The sequence below is a fragment of the Scyliorhinus torazame genome, chromosome 5, assembly GCF_047496885.1.
Source record: "Scyliorhinus torazame isolate Kashiwa2021f chromosome 5, sScyTor2.1, whole genome shotgun sequence".
Classification (NCBI taxonomy): domain Eukaryota; kingdom Metazoa; phylum Chordata; class Chondrichthyes; order Carcharhiniformes; family Scyliorhinidae; genus Scyliorhinus; species Scyliorhinus torazame.
Window position 1 is genome coordinate 145,393,363 of NC_092711.1, and position 18,736 is coordinate 145,412,098.

Here is an 18,736-nt window from a genome sequence, read left to right on the forward strand (position 1 = left end):
CTAAGGTGTCTCTCCAGAAAAGGTTTGACTCCTGCATTTTTAATGTAGAGAGTACCTGAATGAATGAATCTCCAAAGAAGATCATTACAGACTGCAAACCAAAGACTTTAATCTGCAAGCTTGTTGTGAAGAAAGACTCTTTCCTCCAATTTTGAATTTTTTTGCCCCTTTCCACCCCTTTGCGGTTGTCTGTCTTGTGTGTGTGTGTGTGTGTGTGTGTATGAGAGAGAGAGGGTGGGGCAGGTTGATGTGGGTATTAGGTATTAACTTGTAGTTAACCAGTTGCATTTACTGCATATTTCATGGTAGTTCTCGTTATAAATAAAAAGTAATAATGTTTACATTTTCTAAGTAATCTGCTGTAACCTCCTTAATAATGGATTCTCGCACTTTCCCTGTCACACATGTTAGGCTAACTGGCCTATAGTTTCCTGCTTTCTGCCTCCCTCCTTTCTGGAATAGAGGTGTTACATTCTCTATTTTCCAATCCACTGGGACCTTTCCAGAATCTAAGGAATTTTGTGGGATTATAACCAATACATCTACTCTCTTTGCCACCACTTTTTTTAAAGCCCAAGAATGCAGGTCACCCAGTCCTGGGGACTTGTCAGCCTTTAGGTTCAATAGTTTTCCTGGCATCTTTTCTCTGGTGATTGTTCTGTGTTCCTCCCTCCCTATTACCTCTCGATTTTCAATTATCTTTGTGAATTGTTCTCGGTCTGGTACCGTGACGATTGACACAAAATACCTGTTTCAAGCCTCCATCATTTCTTTGTTTTCCATGATCAATTTCCCAGGCTCACTCTCCAGAGGACCAACCTGGATTTAGTCACTCTTTGACCCCTTCAAATACTTGCAGAAACCTTTAATATCTACTTTTGTAGTCCGAGAATGTTTACCCTCATACTCTAATTTCTGCCTGTTTCTTATCTTTTACTCATTCTTTGCTGATTCTAAAATCTGCCCAACTTTTGAATGAACACTAACCTTTGTAGATTTTGATGGTGTTTCTTTCAATTTAATACATTCCTTGACTTCCTTATTTAACCATGGATGATGCATTCTTCTCAAACAGCCTTTCTTTCTCTCTGGCATAAATGTTTGCTGAGAGTTATTCAAAGTCACCCACTTCCATACTGATGTCCCAATTTTCAACCTAGTTTCCCAAGTTCACTTTCGCCAGCTCTCCCTTCATACCCTTCAGAGTTCTCTTTATTTAGTTTTTAACTTAGACCAGCACTTTTAAAAAAAATTTAGAGTACCCCATTCTTTTTTTTCCAATTAAAAGGCAATTTAACGTGGCCAATCCACCTACACTGCACACCTTTGGGTTGTGGGGGTGAGACCCACACAGACATGGGGAGAATGTGTAAACACCACATGGACAGTGATCCGGGGCCGGGATCGAACTCAGGTCCTCAGCGCCATGAGGCAGCTATGCTAACCACTGCTCCACTGTGCCGCCCTTAGACCAGCACTTCTCACCTTCAAACTGAAAGTGGAATTTTATTATATTATGATCAATGTGACTTAGAGGCTCCATCACGATGAGATTATTGACTAATCCTGTCTTGTTGCACATTACCAGATCGAGGATAGTCTGCTCCCTGGTTGGCTCTAAAATGTATGGCTCCAAGAAATTGTTCCAAAAAGACTCTGAACCCATTTTTAAGGATATTTTTGCGAATCTGATTCTCCCAATCGACATTAAAATTATCGGGGACCTTGATGATTGTTCCTCCGTTGGTGTGTGTCCTTGTGTCTCTTCAGGTTCAATGCTCAGTTGAAGTTTCAACCACAAACAGAACACCAGGAAAGGTTTCTCCTCAATGTGAATGTTGTGATAATATTTCAGGCTTTGCACAGTCAGTGCAGTGGAACTCTCACTTGGGTGAGTCCTTGTGCCTTTCCAGTGAAAGTAATAGTTAAATTATTTGAAAGCTGACAGATCATAATTTCTCCTTCTAGATTTAATGGTTCATGATATTCAGATCCTGATGAATTAAGTGAATCTGTCAGATGACAACGAGGTGCCTGGCTTGCAATTTCTGTCTTCAAATCCACCCATCTGATGAATGAGTTTGCAAACGTCATCACTGTCAGTACAGGATAGAAATTAAGAAATAATCCTCCCACCAGAATTACTCCTGCTGCTTATCCACAATTCTCCTCCCCTGAAGGTGCTGACTCTCGGGTTCAGTTTCACATTCACTTATTGCCCTCCCCAATATGTCACACATGTATCTAAATCTTTACACCTAGAGTTAACAAACTGTTTTGCTAAGGGGGGCTCGCAATCAAATCCAGTGACTACCCACGTGTACGTTGTATCAGTGTGGGGTCACTGCCCTCCCACCGCTACTTGTCACCCAGGAGTTTGGAGACTGGGCTTTGGATGAGTAATGACGGCCGCATCTCCCACAATCCCCAGCGTTGATGAAACCGCTCTATCCACCGCGCCCGCGACCCAGGCCTATGCATGTTCAAGAGAGGGAAGCTGCGCATGTGGTGCAGAGTCGAGCCCACCCCCCTGAACGTCCTGTTACGATATTAACCAATAGCAAAAGTTGGTGGACCGGAAGGACTCTGATCCTCCAGCTAATCAGAAGGCGGACTTTGAGTGAATGAAGATTGAGCTCCCCACAGACTGAAACCTCCTCCTGTCCCCAACATCTGTGAGTAAAACACTTTATTTTCTCCCCCTTTCCATTTCTTTTCTCATTCTCACCTTCAATTGGCGACTCGGAGCAACTGAAGGGAAAGAAAGTGAATCCAGGGAGGGAGCAGATTCTGGAAAGGTTGACCCAGCTCTCTCTCTCTCTCTTAAAGACATTTGCTCCCTCAGTTTGACACATTTATTTAGGGCAGCACGGTAGCATTGTGGATAACACAATTGCTTCACAGCTCCAGGGTCCCAGGTTCGATTCTGGCTTGGGTCACTGTCTGTGCGGAGTCTGCACATCCTCCCCGTGTGTGCGTGGGTTTCCTCCGGGTGCTCCGGTTTCCTCCCACAGTCCAAAGATGTGCAGGTTAGGTGGATTGGCCATGATAAATTGCCCTTAGTGTCCAAAATTGACCTTAGTGTTGGGTGGGGTTACTGGGTTATGGAGATAGGGTGGAGGTGTTGACCTTGGGTAGGGTGCTCTTTCCAAGAGCCGGTGCAGACTCGCCTGGCCGAATGGCCTCCTTCTGCACTGTAAATTCTATGATACAAATTCTATGATGATTACGACACTTGGATTCCATTCAGTAGCCCAATCCATGCCGACTTTGTAGAGAAATCCAATCAGTCACATTCCCCCCTCGATATCCCCGTTACTCTGCAAGTTTATTTCCTCACTTTTATTTTGAAATGATGATCGTCTGTGCTTCCTCCACCCTCATAGGCAGCGAGTTGCAGATCTCTCACATCTCACTGTTGAAATAACTATCTCCCTCACAGCCCCATCAGTCTCCAGTCCTGTAATCAAGTCCTGTATATTACACACATTTTTAGTGCGGTATTATTGAGTATTTACTGGGAAAAGCAGAGCGAGAATGGAGGGAGAATGTGTGCGATGGAGATTCACAGCTTTTGGGGAACAAGAGAGGAAAGAATGTTCCATAGCAACTAGAATTGTCTGTTCTGAATTTCTATCCTGCACTGACAGTGATGTATTTTGTAAATTGTTTTTACAGTATATTAGAAGAGGACGAATTCCAGTCAGATATCTCAGACATCACAACACGATCTGACAGAGTCACTCGACTCTTTGGGGCTGAATATTATCAGACTTTGAATCCAGAAGAAGAAAAGTTTGTCTCATCTGTTGGCTTCAAATGATTTTCAGCAACTTTGCAATCTGAAAAGTACCAAGACACACATACCTGAGTGAGAGTGTCCCAGTGCAGATATTGAATGAGCTTTAACCAGCTACACAGCCCAAAGAAACATCGCTCCATTCAGAGAGGGGAAAGTCCATACACGTGTTCGCTGTGAAGACAAGGTTTCAACTGATCATCGGACCTGGAGAGAGACACATACTGCATGGAGCAACCATGGAAATGTGGGGACTGTGGCAAGAGATTCAAATACCCGTCACAACTGGAGGCTCATTACCGCAGTCACACTGGGGAGAGACCGTTCATCTGCCCTGAGTGTGGAAGCGGTTTGAGTCATTTATCCACGTTGCAATCCCACCAGCGAATTCACACCGGGGAGAGGCCGTTCACTTGCCTTGAGCGTGGGAAAGGATTCAGTAATTCATCAGACCTGTATAAACACCAGCGGGTTCACACTGGGGAGAGACCATTCACCTGCTCCGAGTGTGGGAAGGGATTTAGTAATTCATCAGACCTGTATAAACACCAGCGGGTTCACACTGGGGAGATACCATTCACTTGCTCTCAGTGTGTAAAGAGATTCAGTAATTCATCAGACCTGTATAAACACCAGCGGGTTCACACTGGGGAGAGACCATTCACTTGCTCTCAGTGTGTAAAGAGATTCAGTAATTCATCAGACCTGTATAAACACCAGTGGGTTCACACTGGGGAGAGACCATTCACTTGCTCTCAGTGTGTAAAGAGATTCAGTAATTCATCAGACCTGTATAAACATGAGCGAATTCACACTGGGGAAAGGCCATTCACTTGCTCGGGATGTGGGAAGGGATTCAGTGATTCATCTAAACTGCTGCGACACAAGCGAGTTCACACTGGAGATAGGCCGTTCACCTGCTCCGTGTGTGGTAAGGGATTCGGTGCTTTACCGACTCTACTGACACACCAGCGAGTACACACTGGGGAGAGGCCTTTCACCTGTTCTGAGTGTGAGAAGGCTTTCACTCATTCATGCAGCCTGCAGGAACACAGGCGAGTTCACACTGGGGAGAGGCTGTTCTCCTGTTCTGAGTGTGGGAAAGGATTCACTCGGTCTGCACACGTGCTGAGACACCAGTGTGTTCACACCGGGGAGAGACCATTCACCTGCTCTGAGTGTGGAAAGGGATTCACTCCGTTACCGCATCTGCAGACACATCAGCGTGTTCAGGGAGGTGGGATGGAAGTTTTCGGAAATGGGAAGAGAAGGGGATCAAGACGCTAAAAGATTTGTTTCTTAGAGGTCGGTTTGCAGGATTGAGGGAGCTGGAAGCTAAGTATGGGCTGGAGCAGGGAGAAATGTTTAGATACATGCAGGTTCGAGATTTTGCCAGGAAGGAGATACAGAGCTTCCCGGAGGAACCGGCCTCCACATTGCTGGAGGAGGTGCTGACGATCAGGGTACTGGAGAAGGGGGTAATGTCAGCGGTGTACGGAGATATTTTGGAAGAGGCTAAGGCACCACTGGAAGGGATCAAAGCAAAGTGGGAGGAAGAGTTGGGAGAGGTTATAGAGGGGTTCTGGTGTGACGTGCTCCGGAGAGTAAATGCCTCTACCTCATGTGCGAGGTTGGGGCTGATACAGCTGAAGGTGGTATACAGAGCACACCTCACGAGGGTGAGGGTGAGCCGATTTTTTGAAGGAGTAGAGGATGTGTGTGAGCGTTGCGGGAGGGGGTGGGGGGGAAGGGGGGGGGGCACGAATCACGTTCATATGTTTTGTTCCTGTCCAAAGCTAGAGGAGTACTGGAAGGAGGTTTTTAGGGTAATTTCTAAAGTGGTGCACGTGAAACTGGATCCGGATCTCCGGGAGGCCATATTCGGGGTGTCAAATCAGCCAGGGTTGGAAACGGGGGCAGAAGAAGATATTGTAGCCTTCGTCTCGTTGATCGCCTGAAGGCGGATCCTGCTGGGAGCAGCTTCTCCACCCTGTGCCCTGGCGTGGCGGGGGGGACCTGTTGGAATACTTGACCCGTGAGAAGGTTAAGTTTGAACTGAGGGGAAGGATGGAGGGGTTCTACAAGTCATGGGCATTATTCATTAAGCACTTTCAAGAACTGGATAACATCGAACATTAGTTGGGGGGAATGGGGGTGGGGGGGGGGGGTGGGGGGAGGGGGGCTGCTTGTATTAAGGGTGACTATGGGTAATCCCAGATTCCTTTTTGTCATTTGTTTATGTAAACATGCGGGCTGATGTTTGGGGGTTGGTGGGGGGATGGGATTGTTGTTATTGTTATGGGGATTAACATATTTGTTGCTGATTATTGTTTATTGTTGGTGGGTGTAAATTTGGCAGAAAATGTGAAAAAGGAGAATAAAAATATTAAACAAAAAACAAACTCCTCTGCCATTTCCTTGTTCCCCATAACTGAAACAGCGGCGTGGAGGCACATGGTGGTTAGCACTGTTGCTTCACAGCTCCAGGGACCCGGGTTCAATTCCCGGCTTGGGTCACTGTCTGTGCGGAGTCTCCACGTTCTCCCCAAAACTGCGTGGCTTTCCTCCCACAAGTCCCAAAAGATGTGCTTGTTAGGTGAATTGGACCTTCTGAATTCTCCCTCTGTGTACCTGAACAGGTGCCGGCGTGAGGCGACTAGCGGATTTTCATTGCAGTGTTAATGTAAGCCTATTTGTAACAATAATAAAGATTATAATAATAAAGAATATTATTACTATCTCCTCAGATGTATTTTCTAAGGGGTCTCGGTGGAGTTGAGGTTACAATCAGATCAGCCGGAACTTATTGAATGGTGGAGCAGGCACGAGGGGCCGAGTGGCCTACTCCTGCTCCTAATTCCTCTGTTATCACATCCTTTATAATAGATTGTAGCATTTTTCCTCCGACTGATGTCAGGCTAATGGGTCTGTGGTTCCCCGTTTTCTCTCTCTCCTTAAATATTGGGGTTACATTTACCACCTTCCAAACTGCAGGAACCATTCCAGAATCTATATAATAGTGAAAGGTGATCACCAATGTATCCACTATCTCTACAGCCACCTCTTTCAACACTCTGGGATGTAGAGCAGCAGCTTTTGGGGATTTATTAACTTCCAACCACATTAATTTCTCCAGTGCTACTTTTTCACTAATACTAATCTCTTTCATTCCCTTGTGCTCACTGGTCCCTTGGTTTTCTGTGTGTTTTAGGACAATTTCTGTATCTTCCTCCGTGAAGACAAACACATTGTTTAGTTTCTCTGCCATTTCCTTATCCCCCATTATAAACTCTCCTGTCTCTGTCTGGACTGGGCCCACATTGGTCTTTGCTAATCTTTTCCTTTTCACATTCCTATAGGAGCTTTTCCAGTCAGTTTTTATGTTTCTCCCCAGTTGCTCTCATATTCTATTTTCTCTTTATCAGTTTCTTGGTCCTTTGCTGAATTCTAAAACAAGTTCCCAATCCTCAGGCTCACTAATATTTTAGCCACTTTGAGTCTCCTCCATTGATCTAATCGAATCTTTAACTTTTCTTGTTAGCCACGATAGCTTCATTTTGCTGTTTAATTTTTGCTTCTTAAAGGAATCTATATTTTATGTAAATAAAATGCTAGTGGTTGCCTGTCTATTGTCTGTCGTCATACAAAGAACAACAAAGAACAAAGGACAGTACAGCACAGGAACAGGCCCTTCGGCCACCAAGCCTGCTTGGATCATGATGTCTAACTAAACTAAAACCTTCAGTGCTTCCAGTGTCTGTATCCGTCTATTCCCATCCTATTCATGTATTCGTCAAGATGCCTCTTGAACGTCACTATCGTACCCGCTTCCACCATCTCCTCCAGCAGCGAGTTCCAGGCACTCACCACCCTGTGTAAAAAAACCTCCCTCACACATCTCCTCTAAACTTTGCCCCTCGGACCTTAAACCTGTCACCTGGTAATTGACTTTTCCAACCTGGGAAAAAGCTTCTGACAATCAACTCTGTCCATGCCAGTCAATTTTGTAAACTTTTATCGGACCGTCCCTCAACTCTGTCGCTCTAGTGAAAACAATCCGAGTTTATCCAACCACTCCTCATAGCTAATACCCTCCAGGCCAGGCAAAATCCTGGTAAACATCCTCTGTACTCTCTCCAAAGCCTCCACATCCTTTTGGTAATGTGGTGACCAGAATTGTCAGCAATATTCCACGTGTGGCCTAACTAAGGTTCTGTACAGCTGCAGCATGACTTGCCAATTTTTATACTCAATGTCCCGACCAATGAAGACAACCATGCCGTCTGCCTTCTTAGCTCCTTATCCACCTGCGTTGCCACTTTCAGTGATACGCTGATTGTAATTTCCCAATCTACCACAGACAGCTTGCCCCTCAGACCATGACAGTTTCCTTCTGCGAGAAACACCCAGATAAATTAGACAAAAGAACCCTGTAACCACCATAGCCCATCTTCATGGCAACATGGCTGCTTTGGGAACTAAATATCTTCCAACGTGCAAACACCTTTTCATTCTGTGCTCCTCGTCAAACTTGGAACCAGGTAATCCCAACTAGCCTCAAAAATGGTCGGCCCACCGGAGGCAGAGGTGTTAGACCGGCCAGTCCAGCAGAAAGAAACCCTCCAATCATCACCATTCACCAGATGTCAGAATGAACAAAATGCAGTCCTGGATGTCAGTGAGAGCAGAAACAATAACAATGGAGCAAACATCTGTAATTTATTGTGAACTTGTTGGAGTCACAACAGGTGTGATGAATCACAAAACCCCCTCCCCACATTGAGCGCAGATGAATGGTCTCTCCCCAGAATTAACTCGCTAGTGTCTCCGGATATGGGACGGATCATTGAATGTCTCCCCTGCTCAGAGCAGGTGATTGGCCTCTTACAGGGGTGAACTCGCTAGTCTTCCTGCAGGGCGTATGGATATCTGAATCCCTTCTCTCACTAAGAGCAGGTTAACGCCTTCTCCCGAGTGTGAACTCGCAGGTGTCTCTGCAGGTTGGATAACCGAGTGAATCCCTTCTCACACTGAGAGCAGGTGAACGGCCTCTCCCCAGTGTGAACCCGCTGGTGTGCCAGCAGGCTCGATGAAGTAGTGAATCCCTTCTCACACTGAGAGCAAGTGAACGGCTTCTCCCCAGTGTGAACTCGCTGGTGTGTCCGCAGGTGGGATAACTGAGTAAATCCCTTCTCACACTGAGAGCAGGTGAACGGCCTCTCTCCAGTGTGAACCTGCTGGTGTTTCCGCAGGCTCGATGAGGTAGTGAATCCCTTCTCACATTGAGAGCAGGTGAACGGCCTCTCCCCAGTGTGGACTCGCTGATGTATCTGCAGGTCAGATGATTGAGTGAATCCCTTCTCACACTGAAAGCAGGTGAATGGCTTCTCCCCAGTGTGAACTCGCTGGTGTGTCCGCAGGTGGGATAACTGAGTAAATCCCTTCTCACACTGAGAGCAGGTGAACGGCCTCTCCCCAGTGTGAACCTGCTGGTGTTTCCGCAGGCTCGATGAGGCAGTGAATCCCATCTCACACTGAGAGCAGGTGAACGGTCTCTCCCCAGTGTGACGTCGCTGATGTCGCCGCAGGTCGGATAACCGAGTGAATCCCTTTTCACACTGAGAGCAGGTGAATGTCCTCTCCGCAGTGTGAACCCGCTGATGTGTCCGCAGGCTGAATAACTGAGTGAATCCCATCTCACACTGAGGGCAGGTTAACGCCTTCTCCCCTGTGTGAACTCGCTGGTGTCTCTGCAGGTGGGATGATTGAGTGAATCCCTTCTCACACTGAGTGCAGGTGAACGGCCTCTCCCCAGTGTGAACTCGCTGGTGTGCCAGCAGTCTCGATGAAGTAGTGAATCCCTTCTCACACTGAGAGCAGGTGAACGGCCTCTCCCCAGTGTGAACTCGCTGATGTTTCTGCAGGTCGGATGATTGAGTGAATCCCTTCTCACACTGAGAGCAGGTGAACGGTCTCTCCCCAGTGTGAACTCGCTGATGTCTCCGCAGGTGGGATAACTGAGTGAATCCCTTCTCACACTGAGAGCAGGTGAACGGCCTCTCCCCAGTGTGAACTCGCTGATGTATCCGCAGGTCGGATAACTGAGTGAATCCCTTTTCACACTGAGAGCAAGTGAACGGCCTCTCCCCAGTGTGAACTCGCTGGTGTGTCAACAGGGTGGATAACTGAATGAATCCCTTCTCACACACAGAGCAGGTGAACGGCCTCTCCCCAGTGTGAATACGCCGATGAGCGGCCAGCGCAGATGGAAACCTGAATCCTTTCCCACAGTCCCCACATTTCCACGGTATCTTCATATTTTGGGTCTCCTCGTGTCTCTCCAGGTTTGCCGATCATTTGAAGCCTCGTACACACATAGAACACGTGTAACGTCCCTCCTGCTGTGAATGGTGTGATGTTTTTTCAGGCTGTGTAACTGGTTAAAGCTCTTTCCACAGTCAGTGCTCTGGAACACTCTCACTCAGGTGTGTGTGTCTCGGGGCTTTTCCAGTCTCACTGATGTTTTGAAGCCGACAGAAAAGACAAACATTTCTCCTTCTAGATTCAAAGTCCGGTGATACTCAGTTCCAAGGAATTGAGAGACTCAGTCAGATCGAGACGTGACGTTTGAGATTTCTGTCTGTAATTCCTCCTCTTCTAATATCCTGTCAAAACAATTTACAGAAGTTACTTTTCTTTTCCTAATTTTGGAGAAGGTATCCTGAGGGTAACGACAGTCTGGCCATGGGGTTAATCCTCCGGGTCCTCAGTCTGATTGAGGAATGTCCCCTTGGATCTATTGTGGTGGTGATTCTTTTGTATTTTTGTTATTATGGGAGGGTTTATGTGTTGTTGACTTTATCCTACTCTGGTAGAGACAGGGCTTTTATCTGTGAAAGGAGCAGTTTGGGGAGACTTTGGTAAAGTGACTTGGAGGAGGGGGTAATGGCACACGCCCGATTGTGGTGTGAAAATCTGTTCCTGTTCTCTCTGTCACCTAACTAATGGCGGCAGTTAATCTGCAAATTTTCTCATTTAATGTACGGGGCATCCTTCACCCTATCAGAAGGAAAAAGATCCTCTCCTTTCTTAAGGAGAAAGTCAACATAGGTTTAGTACAGGAAACACATCTGGATTATGAGGAACACTTTAAATTGAGGCGGGATTGGATGGGGCAGATTTTTTTCACCTCTTTTTCATCGAGTCGCAGACTTGTGGCAATGCTTATTATACACTATCCAAGCAGTCAGGGTAACTCTGCCGATTACAATGTGCATGTCAATTTCCTTTGTGCCGGTCCCCCCATCTCCCGTCCCTCCCCTCCGCCCCCTTCACTCGTCGTTTCTGGGTCCTTTCCTGGGCCCTTCACTGTACAATGGGAGTTATCTGTTATTTACAAGTGGACGGTGCCCTCCCTTCCCCCCCATTGATGGGCCTCCCCCCTTCCGCCCCACGCACTCCCTGTCCTGTTTTAAACCTTCCCTTGGGGGTTCCTCTTCTCGTATTTTTGTTCTAGACTCTTTGGTCTCTGTGTCAGTTGGTTTTGGGTTCTCCCTCCTTGTCCCAGTAGCCCCCCCCCCTTTCCTGTCTGCTCCCTGTGATCCCGTATGCCCAGCTCCCTCCCCAGTGTTCCATTGGCCGCTGGCTTCAAACAGGTCCTGGAACAAGTTGGTGAATGGCCTCCACACTTTGTGGGAACCATCCTCTGACTCTTGGACGGTGAACTTGATTTTCTCCAGGTGGAGAAATTCCGATAGGTCTGCCAGCCAGTCTGCAGCTGTGGGTGGTGCTGCTAATCGCCAGCCGAGCAGGATTCTCCAGCGGCCAATTAGAGAAGCAAAGGCAAGGGCGTCCACCCTCTTCCCCATGAATAGTTCTGGCTGGTCCGATTCCCCGAAGACTGCCATTTGTGGGCACGGCTCCACCCTCATAACCATGGACATTGCGTCTAAATAGGCTGTCCATAATTCGACAAGTCTGGGGCATACCCAGAACATGTGGGCACGGTTTACCAGGCCCCGCTGGCACCATTCACATTTGTCCTCCATCTCCGGGAAGAACCTGCTCATTCGGGTTCTTGTCAGGTATGTTCTGTACACAACATTCAGCTGCATGAAGCTTCGCCTTGCGTAGGAGAAGGTGGAGTTGGTCCCGTTCAGTGCTTCGCTCCAGAGTCCCCACCCTATTTCCATCCCTCGCACTTTCTCCCATTTTTCCTGGGTTTCGTCAAGTAAGGAGCGCATCCTTATTAAGAGTTGTCGGTACAGGTCCTCAGGGTTTCCTTTCCCCAGACTGTCTGCGTCCAGTAACTCCTCTTGCATTGTGCTTCTCAGGGTTTCTGGGTGTGCTGGTGTCTCCTTGCGGAGAAAGTTTTTGACCTGGAGCTCATCCCTGTTTGGTCGGACCAGTCTCTCTGTCAGCTCCTCTAAGGTCGCTAGTCTATTTCCTGTGTCATAGTCCCTAACCATCAGTGTTCCCCCGTCCTTTCTCTACCTCTTGAAGGTGGCGTTGAGAATGGCTGGTGCAAACCTATGGTTGCCGCAGATGGGGGCCATGAAGGACACATCGGTCAGACTGAAATGCTGCCACATCTGGTTCCAGGTTCTCAGGGTAGCTGCCACCACTGGACCGGTGCTGGCGGGGATGGGAGTGTTGCCATGGCGAGGGCCCGGAGGATCATTCCTGTACATGAGGACTCATCCATCCTTACCCATTCCATGTCTGGGTCCTTTACCCATCTCCTCACTCTTTCGGCCGTGGCTGCCCAGTGATAGTATTGCAAGTTCGGGAGGGCCAGGCCTCCCATGTTTCTTCTCCATTGTAGTACTGTTTTAGGGATTTTTGAATTCTTGCCCCTCCGCACAAACGGTGTTAGGTTAGGTGGGTTGACCATGATCAATGCACCAGATTATGCGAATAGGATGGGGAGTCTGCCGCTGTGAGTGCTTTTTCTGAGGGTCAGTGCAGACTTGAAGAAGCGAATGGCCTCCTTCTGCACTATAGAGATTCTATGGCATCTATGTTATTTTAATTCGACTATGCTGTTAGTCTGTTTTGTAATATTTTGGGGTATGCGCCCTGCATTGTTATTCTTCTGTTTTTATATCATCTTACCCTCTTTCCCCACTCACTATGTTAACCTGTTAACTGATCTGGCATTTCATCTAGAGGCTCTGGTCACTCAAATATCCTGCTATGAATTAATTCTGCAATGTGTTGCTTGTATTTATGCGGCAGTATCAGTTGTTCTACACTGTACCCATTTTCCATCAATATTTCTGTTATTCTGTTGCATTCATTATTTTTTAAATGGTAAAAAAACATAACAAAAGAAATATTAAAAATCTGTCCAACTCAACCTTGAATATATTCAGTGATCCACAGACTCCACTGATCCCTGTGGAAGAGAATTCCATAGACTAATAGCTTTTTGAGGGAAGAGATGACTGGAAATATATAAATAGCAACAGTACAATATTACACAACCAGAAATAATAGTAAATGTATTTTATTACAGACTATAAATAATATATCTAATTTAAAAAGACTAGACATATCTCTAGCCAATATTAATTTACTGTCCCATTAAATGTCAGCCATCTCCTGGAAAAACCAGCCCTTTAATTGTGATAAAAGAAAATTACTGCAGGTGCTGGCTTCTGAAACGAAAGAGAAAATGATGGAAAATCTCAGCAGGTCTGGCAGCATCTGTAGGGAGAGAAAAGAGCTGACGTTTCGAGTTCCATGACTCTTTGTCAAAGTTTTGTCAAAGAGTCATTGGATTTGAAACGTCAGCTTTTTTCTCCCTACAGATGCTGCCAAACCTGCTGAGATTTGCAACCAATTTCTCTTCCTTTAATTGTGAACATCAGGAAAGAGACCATCCTTTTATTTATTAATTATTTTTTCAATGCATTTTATTCAAACTTGTATCAAAGTAGGTTACAGCAAATAAACACCCCGGGAAACATTCTTCCCAACAATCTATATGGTTTGTACAGATTTTTCTCCTTTTCCATTCCCCCCACCACCCCCCACACGACGAACAGCTCCTCAAACATGGTCACAAACATCCCCCACCTTTTCTCAAACTCCCCTGCTGCACCCTTAACTCAGACTTTCTCTTCTCTAACAGCAGGAAGTCGTGCAGGTCACCCAACCGCGCTGCTACCTCCGGTGGCGAGAGACCATCCTTTTAGCCAGACAAATAAATGTGTCAAGCTGAGGGAACAAAGGATGCCAATGTCTTTGAGAGAGAGAGAGAGAGACCTGGGCCAAGCTTTGCAGAGTCTGCACCCTCCCTGGATTCACTTCCTTTCCCTTCAGTTGCCGCAAGTCACCAATTGAAGGTCAGAATGAGAAATGGAAAGGGGGAGAAAAGAAAGTGTTTTACTCACAGATGTTGGAGTTTTTTTCCTTCACTTCAGCTGTGACATCACAATGGCGCCCTGCCTGAATCAACCAATAGGAATTACTCTATTCCGCGCTGTCGTCACCGGGTTCCAGTGCGCAGGCCCGGCGCTCCCCGCCCCCACCGACCTTTGTTTCGCCCGCCCCTTGAACAAGGGGGAAAATAAACCGACAACAGAACCTCCTCGAGACAAGGTTTCCAGGCAACCGGCTGACTTGTCACTCGCATTTGACGGCTGCGTTGGGCGGTTGTGTGCGAGCTTGGTGTCCGCCCCCGGGCCGATTCGAAAGGCAGGCCGCCTCTGGGAGCTTCCTGGATGGGGTGAAACAGCAACTCGGCGCCCATTGCTCCTGGTCCCCGAGGGAAGGGGAGAAGACCGATTTCGGAGTATTGCGACCAGTCGTGTTTCAAGTCAGCGGTTGCTGTCGGCGGTTTTGAATTTGCCCAATGGAGGACGAAGGAATGGAGGAAGAATGGCAGCTGGATAGGCTGCTGGAAGCGGCGGGTCGGAACCGGGAGTGGATACCCGATGGGCGGCCCGCGGCCTGCAGCCCGGGGTGGGTTGCTGCCGTTCCTGGGGTCTCCGGGGGTTCGGCCCCCCTGGACGCCCTGTGGGCGGTTGGGACTGACTCTGGGACTTTCTTCCCCGTTGTCGACTGTTGCCAACATTGGAGCGACTCTGGCCGCTGCCATTGGAGGACTTTGAGGACATGTTGTTCCTTGTGAAATTTCGGCTGGAGGGCCGGGGTCATGATGTGGAACGTGCAAAATTATTGGACTCTTTTTTTATAGAGTTTTCTATGTGTGCTAAGGGATTTTGTTTTCATGTTTTCTTTGCTTTCGTTTTATTTAGCAGCCTATGACATTCAACTCATTTCGGGTCTCCCTGAAATGGTATTTAGAAATTGTGGTGGAACGCTAGTTGGTCCGAAACTGCTCTCCCTCCGAATGGTCCCGTGCCTTTGGGCGGGGTCCAGGAGGGGGGAACCCTCTCTCCTCCGCCGTGCCCGGGTCTGGCTCTCCGGTGGTCTGTGCTCTTAGCGAGGAGGGGCCTTTCCCCCAGGGTGTCGGCTGCAGGGCGGGGTGAACGGGGGTGGGTGAGCAGGGATTAGTGTTCGGTGATTGATTCTATCCTGTTAAATCTTTTCTGGGGTGAATTAAGGCCTGGTGCCTGGTGATTGGGTTTGATATGACACTGTTAAAATGTATCGAGGCCCTGTGGGTCATATTTGTAACTGGAGCGGCCGTATTGTATCGGGGCCTTGTGCCTCGCGACTGCTTGTCTTATGTGTTTAGAGGTCGTCACCTTGAAATGTGCCTGTGTCCTGTGTTGTACTTTTGGGCTTTGTTTTTTGTCTTTTCTTTTCTGTTTCTTTTGGAGTGGTCGTATGGTTCCGAGGCCTTGTGCCTCGCGACTGCTTGTTTATATGTTTAGAGGTCGTTGCCTCGATGTACTTGTGTTTTGTGGTTTTCTGTTCTTTCTTCCTTTTGGAACGGTCGTTGGGTTTCGAGGCCTTGTGCCTCACGACTGTTCGTGTTATGTGACTGTCTGATTGTTACTTGAACTATGCGTAGGGCCTGTGCTTTGCGGCTGGTTGTGCTAAGTGACTGGTTAATTGGTATCTGGAAACGTATTTCGGCCCTGCGCCTTGCAGCTGTTTGTGTTCAATGACTGTTACAATGTTACTGTGAAATGTAATTGGGCCTTGTGCCTTGCAGCTGTTTCGTGTTCAGTGACTGTTTAATTGTCAATTTGAAGTGTAATGAGGCCTGGCGCCTTGTAAATTGGTTTCTGTAATAATTGTGACGACAATAAAAGAGTTACTCACAGATGTTGGAGACAGGAGGAAGGTTCAGTCTGTGTGCAGCTCAAGCTCATTCAGGGTTGGAGGAACAACAGTTTTGCTCGGCAGAAACCGCCATGTCCAGCTTCCGCATTGAGACAATGGAGAGCTCTGATTGGCAGAGGAGCAGAGTCCTTCCGGTCGTCCAATCTTCCTATTGGTCAACACCTGAGCAGGAATGTCAGCGGAAGTGAGCTCCTCTACACATGCGCAGCTTCCCCTTCCCTTAGACATGCGCAGTCCCGTATCAGGGGTGGGGGAGGGCTTTCACCGACGGCCGGAACTGTCAGCCGGTTGCCTGAAAAACTTGTCTCGAGGATATGTGGGGGAAGGAGAACAATGGGTGGGGGCCGGGCTCCCGCATCTGCGCGCTGGGCAGTGACGTCACCGCGGAGCGGGCTTATTCCTATTGGTTGATTAAGAGGACGAGCTCCTTTGTGATGTCACAATGTTGAGGTTGGACAATGAGTTTCAGACTAAAACATTCTCCTCTGGGCAACATCTGGGAGAAAATCAATGTCTCCCCTTTTCATAAGGTCATAAGATATAGGAGCAGAATTAGGCCATTTGGCCCATGGAGAAGAATCCTTCAACCCGATTAAAAATCTGTCTAACTCCTCCCTAAATTTACTCACTGTCCCAGCTTCACCGCACTCTGGGGTAGTGAATTCCACAGATTCACAGCCCTTTGGGAGAAGCAGCTTCTCCTCAACACTGTTTTGAATTTGCTGCCTTTTTTTTCAATAATCTTTTTTGTCACAAGTAGGCTTACATTAACACTGCAACGAAGTTACTCTGAAAAGCCCCTACGCTACACATTTTGGCGCCTGTTCGGGCACACAGAGGGAGAATTCTGAATGTCCAAATTATCTAACCGCATGTCTTTCGGGGCTTGTGGGATAAACTGAAGCATCCAGTGGAATCATAGAATTTACAGTTCAGAAGGAGGGCATTCAGCCCATCGAGTCTGCACCAGCCCCTGGAAAGAGCACCCCACCCCAGCCCACGTCTCCACCCCATCCCCGTAACCCGGTGAACCCACCTAACCTTTTTGGATACTAAGGGCAATTTATCATAAGAACATAAGAACATAAGTAGGCCATCTGGCCCCTCGAGCCTGCTCCGCCATTCAATGAGATCATGGCTGATCTTTTGTGGACTCAGCTCCACTTTCCGGCCCGAACACCATAACCTTTAATCCCTTTATTCTTCAAAAAACTATCTATCTTTATCTTAAAAACATTTAATGAAGGAGCCTCTACTGCTTCACTGGGCAAGGAATTCCATAAATTCACAACCCTTTGGGTGAAGATGTTCCTCCTAAACTCAGTCCTAAATCTACTTCCCCTTATTTTGAGGCTATGCCCCCTAGTTCTGCTTTCACCCGCCAGTGGAAACAACCTGCCCCCATCTATCCTATCTATTCCCTTCATAATCTTATGTTTCTATAATATCCCCCCTCATCCTTCTAAATTCCAACGAGTACAGTCCCAGTCTACTCAACCTCTCCTCGTAATCCAACCCCTTCAGCTCTGGGCTTAACCTAGTGAATCTCCTCTGCACACCCTCCAGTGCCAGTACGTCCTTTCTCAAGTAAGGAGACCAAAACTGAACACACTACTCCAGGTGTCGCCTCACTAACACCTTATACAATTGCAGCATAACCTCCCTAGTCTTAAACTCCATCCCTCTAGCAATGAAGGACAAAATTCCATTTGCCTTCTTAATCACCTGTTGCACCTGAAAACCAACTTTCTGCGACTCATGCACTAGCACACCCAGATCTCTCTGCACAGCAGCATGTTTTAATTTTTTATCATTTAAATAATAATCCCTTTTGCCGTTATTCTTACCAAAATGGATAACCTCACATTTGTCAACATTGTATTCCATCTGCCAGACCCTAGCCCATTCACTTAGCCTGTCCAAATCCCTCTGCAGACTTCCAGTATCCTCTGCACTTTTTGCTTTACCACTTATCTTAGTGTCGTCTGCAAACTTGGACACATTGCCCTTGGTCCCCAACTCCAAATCTATGTAAATTGTGAACAGTTGTGGGCCCAACACTGATCCCTGAGGGACACCACTAGCTACTGATTGCCAACCAGAGAAACACCCATTAATCCCCACTCTTTGCTTTCTATTAATTAACCAATCCTCTATCCATGCTCCTACTTTCCCCTTAATGCCATGCATCTTTATCTTATGCAACAACCTTTTGTGTGGCACCTTGTCAAAGGCTTTCTGGAAATCCAGATATACCACATCCATTGGCTCCCCGTTATCTACCGCACTGTTAATGTCCTCATGGCCAATCCACCTTTTATCATGGCCAATCCACCTAACCTCCACATATTTGGACTGTGGGAGGAAACCGGAGCTCCCGCATAAAACCTCCGAAGACACGGGCAGAACATGCAGACTCCACACAGCCAGTGACCAAAGCCGGAATCGAACCTGGAACCCTCGAGATGTGAAGCAACTGTGCTAAACACTGTGCTACCATGCTGCCCATCTTATCCTGTGACGTGGAGATGCCGGCGTTGGACTGGGGTGAGCACAATAAGAAGTCTGATAACACCAGGTTAAAGTCCAACAGGTTTGTTTCAAACACTAGCTTTCGGAGCACTGCTCCTTCCTCAGTCTTATCCTAAGACTATTACCTCTCGTACTAGAATGCCT

General features: G+C 47.4%; 2 protein-coding genes across 2 annotated transcripts in view; one reads left to right on the top strand and one right to left on the bottom strand.

The window, feature by feature from the left end:
- LOC140421965 (uncharacterized) overlaps window positions 1-18,736 on the top strand; it is a 136,390-nt gene that overhangs the window by 69,686 nt on the left and 47,968 nt on the right. Inside the window, 1 exon segment of the mRNA XM_072506954.1 lies at window positions 4,118-5,018. Within this exon segment, the coding sequence (XP_072363055.1) occupies window positions 4,118-5,018 (901 nt within the window).
- On the bottom strand, window positions 8,500-16,151 carry LOC140421914 (uncharacterized). Its single transcript, XM_072506881.1, has 2 exons — window positions 16,040-16,151; window positions 8,500-10,464 (listed from the first exon to the last, which is right to left on the bottom strand). The coding sequence occupies exon 2, from the start codon at window positions 10,114-10,116 to the stop codon at window positions 8,746-8,748; it is 1,371 nt and encodes a 456-aa protein (XP_072362982.1). The 5' UTR covers window positions 10,117-10,464; window positions 16,040-16,151; the 3' UTR covers window positions 8,500-8,745.